General features: G+C 47.7%; 2 protein-coding genes across 7 annotated transcripts in view; one reads left to right on the top strand and one right to left on the bottom strand.

Moving 5' to 3' along the window:
* CSMD2 (CUB and Sushi multiple domains 2) overlaps positions 1 to 16,822 on the top strand; it is a 645,703-nt gene that overhangs the window by 302,079 nt on the left and 326,802 nt on the right. The window lies entirely within an intron of this gene.
* On the bottom strand, positions 2,042 to 2,782 carry HMGB4 (high mobility group box 4). The gene has a single exon (XM_055254923.2). The coding sequence runs from the start codon at positions 2,648 to 2,650 to the stop codon at positions 2,081 to 2,083; it is 570 nt and encodes a 189-aa protein (XP_055110898.1). The 5' UTR covers positions 2,651 to 2,782; the 3' UTR covers positions 2,042 to 2,080.

Raw genomic sequence — 16,822 nt, forward strand, 5'->3', positions numbered from 1 at the left:
CAGCTTTGCATTTTGGCCCAGTATTTTTGATGTCAAGAAGTCAGAAGAACCATTTCAAAATATTCCATTTCAATCTTTGTTGATTGGTATGGAATGTTGCCCACAGTATATTCTTGCCTGAAAAATCTAGTTACCAGACAGACACTTGCAGCACAATCCCATTTGTGTCAAATTATAGTCAAGTAGAAAAAAACCAAAGTCAAACTATCTCAGGGAAAAAATGAAATGTGTTGTTCATCTTCAATGAAAAGTTTAGGAGACTGTTCTGATGCCACAGGGATTCTACCATCTCGGCCTCCTTCTTGGGCCCTATGAGATGGCAAATGGCTGTCCACATTCCCTGGACTGCAGTGTCCCCCAGGACTCCTTACACAGGTCCAGAGATCCACCCTGATAGGACCAACTTGGGTCACATGCCCACCACTGAGCCAATGACTGTGGCCAAGGCGATCCTGCCCTCTGATCCAGCCTTGGTCACAAAAGGGAGTCAGAGTGCTGTGAACAAGAGGAAGAGGAGTGGAGGCCACATACTATACATCTATCCACTGACAAACAACTGATCTGGTCCCCCAGCCCCCTGCTTTTTTTTTTTTTGGTAAAATCTGCCCCTTGCCTCCTCCTGATTAGGGAACACCCCTGGGAGTTCACCCTGGCCCCACTGAGCGTATCTAAGTGTTGCTGGAAATCCTGGGTTCCCTCAGGCCTATCTCAACTCAGATGTCATATGTTTCTCCTGGGGCCTAAAGTGAGAGCTTGAACTCTAGGCCTTCTAGCCCTGGCAGTCTTCCCAGTCCTGCCACAGCTTAGCAGAGTCAGACCTCATGTTCCTGTATCACCACTCAGAACCATGGTGCTTCTACCTCCATGACTGCTGCTACTTTACACCTGGAGGCTCCCACCCAGTGGCCCAAGTCACACCTTTTGTTTACTGCTGACACTTCTCTCAAAGCTAGCCCTTCCCTCCCTTTCCCACCCCTCCGTTCCCCCCCTTTCCCTTCCCTCCGCCCCCCCCTTTCCCTTCCCTCTGCCCCCCCCTTTCCCTTCCCTCCGCCTCTCTTCCCTTCCCCTCTCTTCCCTTCCCCTCTCTTCCCTTCCCCTCCTCTCCCTCCCTCCTCCTCTCTCTCCTTCCCCTCCTCTCCCTCCCTCCTCCTCTCTCTCCTTCCCCTCCTTCCCCCCCTCTCCTCCCCACTCCCTCCCTTCCCTTCCCCTCCTCTCCTCCCCACTCCCTCCCTTCCCTTCCCCTCCTCTCCTCCCCACTCCCTCCCTTCCCTTCCCCTCCTCTCCTCCCCACTCCCTCCCTTCCCTTCCCCTCCTCTCCTCCCCACTCCCTCCCTTCCCTTCCCCTCCTCTCCTCCCCACTCCCTCCCTTCCCTTCCCCTCCTCTCCTCCCCACTCCCTCCCTTCCCTTCCCCTCCTCTCCTCCCCACTCCCTCCCTTCCCTTCCCCTCCTCTCCTCCCCACTCCCTTCCCTTCCCCTCCTCTCCTCCCCACTCCCTCCCTTCCCTTCCCCTCCTCTCCTCCCCACTCCCTTCCCTTCCCCTCCTCCCCACTCCCTCCCTTCCCTTCCCCTCCTCTCCCTCCCTCCCTTCCCTTCCCCTCCTCCCCACTCCCTCCCTTCCCTTCCCCTCCTCTCCCTCCCTCCCTTCCCTTCCCCTCCTCTCCCTCCCTCCCTTCCCTTCCCCTCCTCTCCCTCCCTCCCTTCCCTTCCCCTCCTCTCCCTCCCTCCCTCCCTTCCCTTCCCCTCCTCTCCCTCCCCTCCTCTCCCTCCCCTCCCTTCCCCTCCTCTCCCTCCCCTCCCTTCCCCTCCTCTCTCTCTCCCCATCTTCTCCCTCCTCCTCCTCCCCCTTCTCTCCCTCCATCCCACTCCTCCTTCCTCCCTTCCCCTCTCCTCCCTTCCCCTCTCCTCCCTTCCCCTTCTTTCCCTTCCCCTCCTCAGGATCAGTTTCCCTGCCCCAATCTCTCCTCTACCAAGCCATTCCCTCCTCCACAAAGCATCAGTCACAGCTACTCTAATGCCACACGTGAGACCAGGAACAGGAAATACGGTTGAATGGCATTTTATTTTTTCAAACTGGATCCATCAGCTCTGCCTGACTCTTTTCCCTCTGCACCGGTTTCTAGCTGACATTCGGTACTTCTTCCTGGCATTACATTGTTTATGTTGTTTATGGTAGAGTTCAAGTTCCTCGAAGTACTTAGCTCTCAGGAGAGCCGCTCTTTGCTCATAAGGGTGCTTCTCCAGGTCTGTCGTTGTTGACCACATTTTCCCTGTGGCCTTGGCCACTTGCACCACCGACCAGTTCGGGTTCTCCCTCTTCAGCTGAGCATAGTGGTCTTGGCAGAAGAGTAGGAAGGATGATGGAGGCCGCCTGGGTGCCTGGGGATCCCGCTTTCTCTGTTTCTTCCTCTTGCCAACGTAATTCATCATTTCTTCCTGGTATCGGGCTTTGTCGACTTTGGCCAGGGCTTCGTATTTGGCCTTTTCATGCTTTGAGATGGATCTCCATTTTTCTGAACACTTTCTAGAGAACTCTTTAAAGCCAACGTAGGTATTTGGCTGCTGCTCCTTGAATTTGTTTCTGTAATTCAGCAAAAAGTGAACATAAGAAGAGACATTTGCCTTAGGCTTTAGCTGGATTTCTTTTCCCATGTTCGTAAGTTCATCTTTTTTCTGGATTCAGTAACATGGACAGGAGAGACTGTTGTTCCCACACTCCAGGAGCAGTCTAGAAGTGCTCTACTTGCAGTGAATTTTTCTGTCTGCAAGAGCTGCAGTCAGGGCTCAGCCTTTTCAATGCTCATGGCATTGTTGAGTCAGAGAAGGGAAACTGTGACATCATCCACAAGCCAGCCAATCCCAGCCAACACCTGTGGGCATTTGTGTACAGGTGCTCTTATTGGTTGGTTGGTTACTTGAGGGTCAATGTTTCCGTCTCATGAAAGATGATGGTTCATTCATAGGAGGCTATGAGGCAGCTGTGTCCCCCGGAAATAATTCTCCTTGGCTTCTTGGAGGCAGTGGGTTTTGCTGCACTTTAGGGGCTTAAAATCCCTAGGCTGTAGTGACAGGCCATGGGGTCTGCCGTCCTCACTATACGATTTTCAGGATGCCTCATCATCCCTTCCAAAGACAGGCTGAGAATAATGAACATGGGGAGGTGGATAGCTCCAGGGCTGTCATGATAAAATGTGAAGTCTTTCTGTTTGCCTTGAACAGTGGCAGCTCATGCCATACAAAGGGGTTAGTAGTAACTCTAAAAGTAATCAGGTATGACAGCTGTGACTTGGTTCCTGTCAGGACAAAGTTGTCTAATTTAAAACCTGAGCACTTGGGCTATGAGTTTGAACTCTTCGTTTCTCTGAAGAAATGTGAGGGGAAAGAGGGAGGGGAACCTTGAGATTTTATTAATTAACCCTTGAGTCCATGAAAATGAAATGGAATTTGTAGCACATCCAGGAGCCTCCCCACTCTCATGTGAGGGGTCCCCATTTCTTAGGTTTAGAACACAAAGCTGTAACAGCTACACTCAAACTGGCTGGCTTCTGGCTTTTGGTCAAAGTAATTGCGGATATTCCACTAGTCTTTCAATTGGAGGGAAGAGAAAAGATGAAAAATTGTCAGTTTGGGTGCCTTTGGACACTGCTAGGTACTTGCCTGTGTGGCACTGGGTTTAATATAACTTAATGGTTGATGATAGCCCCAAATTTATAGGACTAGAAAACTGAGTTTCATTAATACAAAAAGTAACATGTTCAAGGTTGAACAGCCACTCACAGGTGAGAGTGTGGATTTTGACTGCTGATTGCTTAACCTAAGCCTGTGCTTCATCCTGCCTGCACAGAGCTGTTGCCAGGGCACTGAGGGTCCAGATATGTGGTCTCAGCAGCTGAGCCGGACAAGGAAACTTGCCTAAGACTAGACCATATTTTGAATTTTTCCAGGTTCATTCCCAGGGTTCCAAGACTTCAATGTTCATCTTCTGTAAAAGAAAGATGGAAACTATTAAGAGTCTCCAATCCCGAATTCTTGCCCCAGCTCTGCTGCAAGGTGGCTGGCCTACCTAAGCCATCCCCTTCCTCCCTGTGAGCCAATGATCTCTCATAAATTGAGCATCCTGGACTGTCCAGGGAAGCCCCTCCAGGGGACAAGCTGTAGTTGTGTGGCAGGATTTGGGGGCCTATAAGATATCAGGTGCCATCAAGGAAGTCTGGGCTAGTAGGGGGTCTGGCAAAGGAATAGATTACTCTGGGGACACTTCTCAGCCTAGGTAGCCTTTTTCCCCCTGGCTCTTTCTCCCAAGGGGCCAGAAGTTGACTCACACATTTTTTGGACATGAGCAGAGCTGCATAGATGAATGGGACACAGCTCCTTTCTGAGATCAAAAGATGGGACATGAGGAAGAACTTTAATGAAAGTCCACATATTAATCAGACTCTGCTCAGGCTCAGACACACACACACACACACACACACACAGAGTAGCTTATCTGTGCCTCTGTTCATAACCTTCCATCCCTCTCATGATGATAAGATCCAGGAAGATTAACCCACAATAGCTATCGGGAAGCTAGCAGATTTAAGAAGAAAAGGCAGTAAAAGGGAAAAGCTATGTCAACCTTTTGGTGTTGTCAAAGTTCCAACTTGGAGGATGAAGCAGGAGAAGTCCTTGTTTAGGGGAGCTTAGGAAAGGTAAATAAATCTGGCTTCCTAAATCAATGCAGTGTGCTGGGTATCTAAGAGTTGCCCTTCCAGATCCCCTTTCCAGCCTTCTCCAACCTTCTCTTTTCAACCTTCTCTGGCCTGGGAAGCTGGTCTGTATGAGCCACATCAATGGATCCCATACCCTCTGGCTTCCATCTCACTTTGGTCAATGGGGCCCCCCACAGGAGATCAGAGATGGAGGAAAGTTAGGTCGAGGCATTTATTCTCCTGGATCCCCACCCCAAGGTCACCTGGAGCTGGTTCTGTGTCCCTGGACTGAAGGTCACTGGTCCTCATAAGGTGTCCTCTCTAAATGACTCTCTCCTTCCAACACAGGCATTGCCCCCTCTCTTTATCTCCTCCTGCCTAGGGTGGGAAAAGCTCTACTTTTATGAGCCTCTGAGGTCTCTGCTACTTTCCCACACTCTGCCCTCACCAATTATTTTAATTTGAGTGGCCATCTGTTTCCTGCTGGGGCCCTGATCAAAGTACCATGGTTTTAGCCTTTCACCATGTAGGCATCAGTTTAATAGAGAAGAGTAATGAGCTTCTGGAGATCCAAGTGCCCGGCAGTCACACAGCCTAGAGCAAGCATGCCCGCAAGGACAGTGGCATGACCAGACCACATGCCCAGGAAGAGGTGTCCAATATTCCCTAGATTATGAGATGACCTCCAGGCAGGAGCATTGGTCTAGAGGGCCAGATAGTAAATATGATAGGCTTGGTGAACCACAGGGTTTCTGTTGCAAGTACCCAGCTCTGCCACTATACCTCGAAAGTAACCATAGAAAATACCTAACCCAATGAGTGTGGCTGTGTTCCAATAAAACCTTATTTTTTAAAAAATAGGCTGCAAGCTGGGGGTCATAAATCTGCCAACTCCTCATCTACAGATGTGAGTTCAGTATTTTCAAACATCTCGATTGCAGTCTGCAATAAGAAATACATTTTACATCATGACTCATTTACATACATACATACTTAATATTTATATAATGCTTAATATGAGCCAGTCTCTCTTCTAAGTACTTTATGTACATCATTCCATTCAATCCTCATAACAAGCCTATGGGAGGGCTATTTTTATCTCCATACAAGGATAAGTGAATTCAGACGAAGGTAGCAAAGCACAGAGAAGACATAGGGATAAAAAATGTCTACTTGTGTGACGTACCCTTATTTTCTACTCTGTTACAGTCACCTTTACTTTATGTTGTTATTTAAAATGCCACCCACAGACTGACCTCATGACCCGCTGATGGGTCACACTCCAAGAATGGATTTGAAAAACACTGCCCAGACAAGCTGAGAGGGAGCTTCCACCTCAGAGACTGTGAGATCCTCTTTACTTGGTGGCAGTAACATGAAGTGGAAAGAACATGGCCTTTTAAGCCAGACACATATAAGTTCAAATTCTAGCTCTGCCATTTACTAGCTGAGTAACTTTGGGCAAGTCTAGCTCATTACAACCATACTCTAAAAAGTAGTGAGGTGATAACAAAGCCATGAGGATTAAACAAACTGAAATGATAGGAATAAAAACAGATGGCATTCCCCCTCTCCAGTGTGGGCTGGACTTAGCCACCCACTACTAATGAATAGAACATGGAAAGGGACAAATAGTAACTTGACAGTGGGGAAATCTGGCAGACACCACTTTAACCAAGTGATCAAAGTAAGCATCGTCAATAATGGGTCATGTTGAAATCACAGAACCCCTTTCTGTGATGCCATAATAACAGCATCTCACCCCCATGATATTCTTCCCAAAAATCCATAGCCAGGGTCTGTGAAGAAACATTAGACAAACTGAAATAAAGAACATTCTACCAAATACCTGATCAGTACCTTTTAATAATGTCAAGATTTTAAAAAACCAAGGCAAGGCTAAGAAACTGATGCAGATTGGAAGAAACCAAGAAGACAGGACAAATGCAAGGAGAGATGCTAGACTGAATCTTGTGACAGAAAAAAAGTGGGCCATTGGTGGAAATCTGGGAAAATCTGAATAAAATGTTTCATTTCGTTACTAGTATTGTACCATTGCTGATTTCTTAGTTTTTATGCATGACCCAGGGTTATGTAAGATGCCAACATTAGGGAATCGGGGTGAAGGGTATACAGGACATTTCTGTATGATCTTTGCACTCTTTTCTTATTTCAAAATAACATTTAAAAAAAAAAAAATCTTCCCAGTTGATAGCAATGTGCACCCAGGGTAAAGACACCCTGCTCTTGATCCATCATCTCCAGGAATCACAGGGCCAGATTTTACCCTCAGTTACAGCAGCATATGCTCTTAGCATATCTCTGTCAAAGTATCTCTCAAATTTTGGAGCATGATGGATTCACCTAAGTTTTTCAAAACCCTCAGTGCTCAGGCCACAGCAACAACAGCAAACATACGCGGCATAGGCATGTATTTGTCAAATGCTTTGAAACTTCCTCCATCCGCCGCCCCCCCTCCCCCCGCCCCTTCCTCTGTGGAGTGGGACTCACTGGTTGCATTTACCCTCTGAACAAGGCATCTGCAAGTGGCAGAAGAATGCCTCTCCAAAGATGCCGGCATCCTAAGCCCTGAAACCTGTGAATTTGTTCCTTACTTGGCAAAAGGGACTTTGTAGATAAGATTACTCTAAGGATTTAGAGATAGGGAGATGATCCTGGATTATCCAGGTGGGCCTCATAGAATCACATCCCTTTTGTAAGAGGAAGGCAGGAGTGTCACGGTCAGAGGAGACGTGATGAGAGAGGCAGAGGATCAGAGGTGGAGAGAGATTCGAAGATGCTACACTGCTGGTATTGAAGACAAGGGAAAGAGGCCACGAGCCAAGAAATGCAGGTGGCTACTAGCAGCTGGAAAAGGCAAGCAGAAGGATTGTCCCCTAGTGCCACCAGAGGGGCTCAGCCCTCCCCACACCTTGATCTTGGCCTGCTGAAACCCATTTTGGACTTCTAACCTCCAGAATTATAACACAATAAATTTGTGTTCGTTAAGCCCCTAAATGTACAGTTATTTGTTAAGGCAGCAATAGGAAACTAGTACAGTATCTTTCTCCTCTGGCTGCTGGTCTGTAACTTTTCCTCTGCCATTCTTAACCCCTGCTTGTGTTAATGCAGAAGACACATTTGAAGGTGAAAGTTTTATACCGCGGCATATTCAGTTTGTTGAGGGAGAAGAACATGATATATTCAATCCTCCACACCCTTCTTCACTCACTTGCTGACTCATTAAGTCACTAATTCACTCATTCACTTACCAGTTAATTCACTCTTAACGTTCTTTCAGTTCATTCACTCACTCATGTACTCACACACCCATCTCAATAAATAGCTGTTGAGTTGCTGGAGCAGTGTGGCTGCTGCTTTGATGGCCAGTGATGAACAGTGTTTGAGGGATGGATGTGTCCCAGGAAGGAGGGTGGTAGTCCAGGGAATCATCTGAATTCACTTGGATCGCTACATAATAAGAAACCAGATAGGGAGGCCAGGCCATAAGCAGTCAGTCCAAGGCTCTTTGGCACTGACCTCGTGCCAGGAACTGTTAATCAGATGTGAGCACAATATTTTAATAAAAATGATGATCATACTTTGGGTACATCATCTCTGGAAGCCTGGAAGCGTGAAAAGAGAGATTAATTTATCTAAGGTCACACAGCAATAATTGGCAGAGCCAGGCTTCGAACTCAAGCTTGTTTGACCCCTTGCCTCATATGTTTAGCCACTACTGGTAGTCTAGTAACTCCCTTGGCTGGGGCTAGGGTAAGGAAGCAACTGGGAAGGAGCAAGGCCAAGTATTTCACGAGGAGGGAAGAAGGAAGGAGAAAAAGTTGTCTAAATCTCAATATTTAAAAAGATTCAGGTGAATCTTTTCTAATCTGGGTTGATCCTCATTCTGGATAGATCTAGTCAACTTATTTCTAGGTCATGGGATGTTCTAAGTCCAGGAGGTTAACTGACTTGGATGACTCATAGAACTTCACCAGCATCTGAAGATAAGCACGGAGCCTGCATCTACTCCCAAGGGCAGAAGCTTGCCAAAGCCAGGTGAAGTGTCAGCACCCAGCCCAATGGACTGGTGGACAGGTGGGCAGGCAGTGGTCAGATGATTAGACATAGAATGGGATCAGCCTGGTTGGGGGATGCCTGGCTACCTATGAAAGGATACGGGACAGATCTAGAACAAGACCAACTCTGGGTTGATGAGTCACACAGTGATCAATGGATGCTCCTCACAGGTCTTTAAAAACCTACTCCTTTATAGCATAGGAGAGTGGCCCTGATTATTCAGTCCAGCTACTTCTCTTTCATCCACAGCAGACATCTTTTGTTTTGTCTGCTTAGCACTCCTCCCTTCTTTTGAGCACATTCCTTCTTTTGGAGAATTGTCCCCAAACTAGTCATGGGGTTCTAGTGGAGGCTACCTCCTTGGCCCCAGGAATGGGCACATTCCCCAGCTAAACTAACCAGAGGCCTCTGATGGGCTTTTTCTAATTAGAGTCATGGGGAGAGATTGTCATCTTCTCTCTAGTGATGAAGGTGAGAGAGTGAATCACAGAGCTACTTGGAGTGGTCATGGCTCCAGCCTCAAGCAGCCACCATTTGCAATAGAGAGAATGATGCCAGCAGGCAGAGCACAACAGAGATGGGGCACCGAGAGAGGGCCTTTGTAGCATCTGAGTTCTTGGTTCTGGCCATCCCTGGGGCCAGCTACAACTCTACTCTTCCTATGGTTTAGCTACAATCCATAGCAGCCAATCATTTCTTCTGTAGGTGGATGTGATCTGGATTTCTCCCATCTGAAAGCCAAAGTATAAGGCATTAACCCAGGTGGACAGCAGCAAGCAATACAAGAAGAGAGGAATTCTCCTCTCCCCCACTTTTGATGCTTTTGGGGCACATGCTATGTGCCAGGCACCTTTTATATGCGTCACCTCACTTAAACCGTTTTACAACTCAATGAAGTGGGTGCTGTTATTATCCTTACTATATAGTTGGGGAAACTGAGGCCTAAAGCAGGTCAGTTACTTGCCCAAAGTGAGGCAGTCAGTTTAGAGCTGATGATATTTGAACCCAGGCAGTCTCCTTCTAGGGCCCGCGTGCTAAGTCTCTACCCCAAATTAGTTTCTACTCAGTAAATAATATTCTCTTTGCCTATGAGTCTACCTTGCTGTACAGAGATATGGCAGGGCCAAGAATTGTAGATGTCGTGTCTTGAGGCCTTAGAGGGAACTTTGTGAGCGTCACTCACAATCGCACTATGAGATATAAACTGAGGAAAGAAGGGCTCAGAGAAGTGAAGCCACCTCTCCAAGGTCACATGGCCAGCAGACAATGAAGACAGGATTAGAACTCAGCTCCATGGGACTCTAGGACCACTTGCTCAGTAGCCTTAGTGTGTGTGAGATGTTTAACCCACCCATCCTCCAGCTGTTGGGCAGCTCACTCTTTCTTCTGGACATCAGAGCTGCTGATCTCTGGCAGGGCCCACTAGCTGCCTCCTAACAGGGGAAGGGACATCCATGATGCTGAAACTCAGAGTGGCAGTTAAGTGGCAGGCACACACTGATGTGGGCAGCTCCTCAAGAAGCCATTTACAAGAGTTCCTCTGGGTGAGAAATAGTACTAATTACAAGCAGCAGAGGCTTCTGCAAGGCAAGCGGTGCCACCCTCTATGGCAGGAAGCAGGTTCCTTCTCCAAGTCATGTCTGCCAGTGACAGGTGGAAAGTGGGCAAGGCTGGGAAAGCAGGAGCCAGTGGAGGCCAGGCTGGGGTTCCCCAGAGAAAGAGGGAAGGTGATGGCCAGGTGTACTGCCTGGTCTGGGTACCACAGAGTGCCCTGTCCTACCCCTGCACTGCTCTGTCACCAGAGTAGATGCGGGTGCCTCATTTCCCTGGAGAAAACTAAGCCAGGCTGCTCTGCGGTCTACTCTGAAGGGTAGGGTTCAAGGCGTTGGTAAGATCCCACCCCCTCTTCTCAAACCCCAGCAAGGCAGGGGGAAAATAGCTCACATTTGTGAGGCACCTACTGTATGCCAGGCACAGACTTGGACACATTATACACATGAGCACTGTTGCTCAGAGGAATCTCATTGCACAGATGAGGAAACTGAGGCTCAGAGAAGTTATGTCACATGCCCATGTTCACACAACTAGGAAACAGTAGAACGCAGATTCAAATATAGCACTGTCTGGTTCCGAGGGCCTGGCCCTTAAACCTTAACCTTTTTAAACCTATTGCCTCTGTGGGGAACAAGACAGGTGATGAGCCAGATAGATGTCATCTTCACTTAGGCAGAGACTCCAGCCAGGAAGAAGAAGAGGGTTGAGTAGAGTTGAGTGTGAATATGCTGTAGTCACCACGCTCTTGAGGCCTGCACCCTGTTTCTGGGCCAAGCCTGACGGGGATAGGCTTTAACATCCTAGAGCATGGAGGCTGCCAGTCCTCAGCACTGCCTTCCCAGATCTCAGATCTAACGTATAATAGAGACTTGGCCTGGGGAAAGGGGACAGCCAGCTAAAGCCTCAGCAGCTGGTCAGAGTGGAGACTGCTCTTAGATTCTGTCCAGTCAGACTGGCTCCTGGAGGGTAAATGTACAAGGTTCAGGACATCATATAAAAGTAATAAGGGCAAGTTGGGGAGGCAGCAACAGAAGTGGAAGAAATGATGCTAGGTCACCATCTCCCAAATCTCCCCTGGGAAAGCCAAGCCTGTGGGGGCTTCTCCTCATTAAAGTGAGTACTCAGCCCTTCTCTCCATCCAAACCTCAAATGGGGGCCATAGGGACCTACCCTCCTGATAGAAGTTCCATCAGCTGATTGTCCCAGCTTGAGATACATGACCACCAGGATCCAATCAGCTGTAGCCTATGGGTCATATGATGTACATGGCTACCCCTGTCAGGAGCTGTGGGTTGAGGGAAGGAGACTGGTCTTCAAGGCTTCCAGTCCTCATAAGGGAGTAGAACTGCCTGACTTAGACCTGGAGACAGTAAAGGATGGAGTGGGCAACTCAGAAAAGCTGCTGGGGATCCACCTACAAGCCTCCTCAACCAGAGCTTGGCATCAGCACCAGTTCTGATCTTCAGACCCAACCCTGTTCTGTCACTTCAGCACGATGGGAAGATCCTCTCTATAGAGGCAAGAAACACCTTACCCATCAGCTCTGCCAGCTGAGCAGCTGAGCTAGCAATGGAAGGAAACTGACACACCAAGCCACCCCCTAGACCTTCGCAATATGCCACCACCCAATACACAAGAGCCAGCATGTTGGTGAGGAAGCCCTCGTCCCGACAACAAACACAGCCAGGCTCCCTGTCCCTCAGCACTCCCAGCCTCAGACACATGTCCTCCAGAGAGTCGTGCATCTGGAGGAAAAACATTTACCTGATGTGGTTTTTGTGGGTTCCCTGGAGCTAACAATTAGCTGAGGAGGAAAGAGTTCTGATAATTTGTTGAGTTTGTTGAGTTGCTTCTGGGGAAAGGGGAACATTTGCCCACATTGATTAGCAGACCCCACTGTTGTTGCTTTGGGGATAGGTCAGCATGAGAAGAATCCCCAGGAAGGTACCAGCAGCTGCTAAGTGAAGCAGGTAGTGGGGCACAGCCAGAGCTGAGGAACTAGGAGTGGGGAAGCATGTCTTGACAGGAGTGGGCAGTGCCATGGGAAACCCGGGTGAAGCCCGCATGGCACTGGAGGCCCTGGCTCACCTGCTCACTGCCTCTTTCTCTGCTTTTCCCCACATGTAACCTCTGCTTTCACCAGCAGGATCTCATTCATTCATTCATTCGGCCAATCATCCCTTCTTCCACGGAGTGATATTTACTGAGCCCTTTCTTTGTGTCAAGCACTCTCCAAGGTACCAAGGAAAGGACTGTGAACAAGAAAGAAACAGCTCCTGTCTTCAGGGAGCTCATAGTTCAGCAATGCATGGTGAGAGAAGCACTGTGGTGGAGAAAGTGCAGGGTGCCCAGAGGGGACAAAGGAGAAGTAAACGAGACTCAGCCACAAAGGACAGGTTTCCTGAGCCAGGGGCTGATACTCCTGCAGGATGAGTAGGAAGTAGCTAAGAAAAGAGTGGGGATGGATCAAGATTGGGAGAGAGAATTTGGCAAGAAGGTAAATTAATTGTCGGGAACATTCAAAATAGATCATAATTGACTGTTTTTCAAGAATGCTGTGGTTAAGATTCATATGTAGCTGGGCATTAGACCTAGAAGACCTTTGAAGTCCTTCTCAAATCTCAGATTTTAAGATTAGCTGGTTCCCACTCTCCTGATAGCGGAGGGGATGTAATTCAATACCCCACCACTGAAAGTAAGCCACTGCTGTTTGCTCATTTATTCATTCATTCACAAAGCATGTCTAATAAAAGTATTCTTAACCCAACCCCCCTCCACCAAAGAAGCCAGCTGGACTACCCAGCACTCCCATGGCCTCAGTAGATCTTCCTGACTGGTGCCCATGGCACCCCCAGCACCTGCTGCCAACAGGCCATCTTCCACCCCCACCCTCAATGCCTGTGCACTTCTGCTCCCATCAGCTGAGTCTTGCACTTTCCGAGATTCAGTTGGGTTTGTTGCCAAGTCTCTCAGTGCCAGTCATACTTGTTATTGTAATTATGTGATTTAAATTAAACATCACATAAACTGATGAAATATGAGTGTGAAAGGAAATATAGTTGCATCTATGGAAACTAAATTGAATGCTTTGGAATGATTCCATGAAGTAGAGTCTCTTAAAAGAATTGCTTACTAAATATTAGGTGTCAGTGAATGAGACAACTGTACCCCACTGGGTAAATTACATGAGGGGAGGGGGATGGGACAAAGCATCCTTAGCACCTTGATGAGAGTGGGTGTCAATTTCTGGCACACAGTAGGTGCTCAAGAAATATTTGTTGGCTGGACGGACGATCTGTAGCCACATTTGAAATGGTGAATGATGCGTTATGGTTGTAGTTTATATAAGATAGACGATGTGGAGAACAAACCCATGATCAAAGGAAAGGCCTTGGTCCTGCATTAAACTGATTGGCAAATAAATGTATGTTTGTTTTATATTATAATGAAATGTGTGTCCTTTTTTATGATTCCCTACTTAGAAATTACATTTTTATTTACCAACCAACTACATCATCTGTGAGGCTTCTATGGTAGGAATTAGCAAATTTTTTTTTCTGTAAGAAGCCAGAAAATAAATATTTTGGGCTTTGCAAGCCATCATCTTGCACAACTCCTTAACTCTGTCATTGCAATGTGGAAGCAGCCACAGACGATATGTAAATGAATGAATGGGCATGGTTGTAATCTGGTAAAACTATATTTAGAAAGACAGGCAGCAAGCTATAGTTTGCCAACCCCTGTTCTATGAAATGTATTTGTTCTGTGTGCCAGGCACTGTGCTGTGCACCAGAGATACTGAGACAAAAAGAAGATTTTATTCCAGCTCCCATGGAGCTTGCCTGCTAGTTGAAGAGATGGTCAACTCAAAAGATGAGTACAATTTGGTATGCCCAGGATCATGGCAGGGCCATGTCCACTGGGGGCAGGGAGAGGGAGAGATAGAGGAAAGGAAATATTTAGTTAGGTTTATAGGATCAGTGATATTTTCCCAAGTAGCCATGTGGGGCAACAGGAAAAGGGCATTCCAGGTAGAGGGAATAGCATGTGCAAAGGCCTGGAGACACAAAAGTACTAGTCGCATTCCAGGATGTACAAGCCATTCTGTGTAGCTGGACCTCAAAGTGTGTGTCATTGAAGAGGAAAGACATTAAAAAGCTTGGACTTTATTCTGGAGCCAGTGGGTTCAACCATTGCTGCTGTCTTTCCAGCAATGCAGGGATTGGATCAAATCTCCCCACAAAGTATGGAAGATGGATCAGAGGCAAAGGGCAAATTAGAAGCCCATCTCTGTAGTCCGGGTGAGAAACAATGAGGACATGAAATGGAGAAGACTTGGCCACAATTGGCGATAGGGGTCAAGGAGAGGGGGGAGTTGAGGATGCTGCCTGGGTTGGGTGACCAGGAGAATGGTGTAGATTAGGGGGAGCAGTTGCACTAAGGAGCAGAAACGACTGGGGGAAAGCTTTGGTTTGTTCAGAGCATAGTAACCAACCCCCAACACATACTAGGTAGCCGGGAATTGAATCTTTAAAGGCTGGCTCAGATCTTTCAGAGCTGTCCACACAACCGGGGTGGGCAGGCACTGCTGGAAAAGAAAGCCTTGGGAGGCCGAGGGGCCTCTTTTCAAAGATAAGGCCCAGCAGCTCATATTCAAAAGAAACTTCCATTTGTCCCAGGCATTCACTCAGTTCCTGGAAAATATACATCATGGGATTGTCTTGGGGAAAGAATTTATCTTGACATAGCAAGTCCTAGGAGTTTAGCTAAAGGAAAACTGATTTTGGAAAGCATTTTGATGAGAATGGGTGTCAAGGCGGAGTCATTAACGGTTTGCTTCAGGAATGAGAGGTGGCTTGGGTTTGGCAGAGGAGGGATCAGCCTCAAACAAGGGCCTTGGGACTATTTGCCCACCACTGACCAAGCCATTTTCAAAAGGGTTTCTCCGATTGTATCCTGGTGTCCTCTCCATTCATCAGGGGGGGAAGCAGGTGACAGGTGGGAAGGGAAGAGGGCTTGGGAGTGGGGATAAGGTGGTGAGGACCCTCCTACATTTCACATTCTCCTAGGCCAGCCTTGGGGATGGGGAGGGATGGTTTATGCTTAGTACTGGGATGCAGAAGTGCTTCAACTCTGAATCAGACCAGGGCCATGCACATAGCTTACTTAACAGATAATGCCCACAGGAGATGCTCTGGGAGGACAGAAGCCAGATGCTATTGATGGAGAAGGAATGGAGGCTGAACGGAAAAGAAGGCATTGCAGCTGAATCATATACACTCCAGGCTTTTCAGGGACTCCCTATATCTAGGGAACCACAGTGGGAGTGGCCCTCACTTGCAGGCACAGTGCCTTGTACACAATATGTGCTTGGTGATTGCACGAATGAATGTTCTCCTGAAGATGTCAGTTTTCAGGGATGCTAAGATTTAAACTCAGATCTCCTAACACTCCTCCCCCTCAACCTACAATTAGGCAGCAATTCCTTGCACAGTCACTGTTGTCATCTTGGTGGGGATATCTCTCAGCTCCCCAACATCCCGACTGCATGAGAAGCTTCTTAAGAAGAAATGCTTCCCGCAAAATCTGCTCTGAGCTCTCCTTCATGAAGGGAAGGGCGCAGAGCTTTCTGCAGAGGAGCTGAAAGCCACTTTTCTATAATCAACTACATGCATTAAAGGGAGTGATTTTTTTTAATTCTCCCCAAGCCAGATTCCATTAATGAAGCCCCATTTAACAGAAGTCAATTTACCAAAAAGAAAAAAAAATTGAGTGTAATTGCTTAAATACATTTTATGTTGTACTGCAATAGCAATTTTCTGGGTGAACTTGGAATTCCCCAAGCCCCCCGTAGTGAAGTTAATGTGGACAGAAAGGTTTGAAGGGGAGAATCTCTCTTTGTGTTTCTCTCCTTTAATTATGATTCTAAGAGGGAGCAAAATTAAAGAGGATCCTGGGGGAAGTCAGGAGGGGGAGAAGAGGAACAGAATGGAATTCAGCCTAAACGATTCCACTGCCTTCCTTCATGCTTGCATGTACATGTCAGTGTAATGCGGTGGCTGAGCGCATAGGCTCTGGATGGGATGGCTGGATTTAAATCCCACCTCTGCCACTTGATAGCTGTGTGACCCTGAATAAGTTTCTTTACCTCTCTGTGCAGCCAGGTGGTGCAGTGAGAAAAGGCATAAAGAGCATCAAGGGCAAAGGCAGAGAAGCACAAAAGAACAATGTGTATTCCTGAATACATGAACTCTTCTGTTTGACTGGAGAACTGTGTGTGTGTGTTTGTGTGTGTGCACGCACACGCGCACATTCAGGGTGACAGGCAGGCAGGAGTCAGACCAGGAAGGCTTCACTGAGAAGGTGACATTTGTTCAAAGCCTTGGAGGAAGTGAGGGGCTGAGCCAGGTGGAGTTCTGGGAGAAGTGCCAGTACAGCCGGCAGAGGGGATGTCAACTGCGAAGACTCTGAGGCAGGAGCAGGCCTGGCCAGTTTTGAA

Source organism: Symphalangus syndactylus, chromosome 12, assembly GCF_028878055.3.
Source record: "Symphalangus syndactylus isolate Jambi chromosome 12, NHGRI_mSymSyn1-v2.1_pri, whole genome shotgun sequence".
NCBI classification, from domain to species: domain Eukaryota; kingdom Metazoa; phylum Chordata; class Mammalia; order Primates; family Hylobatidae; genus Symphalangus; species Symphalangus syndactylus.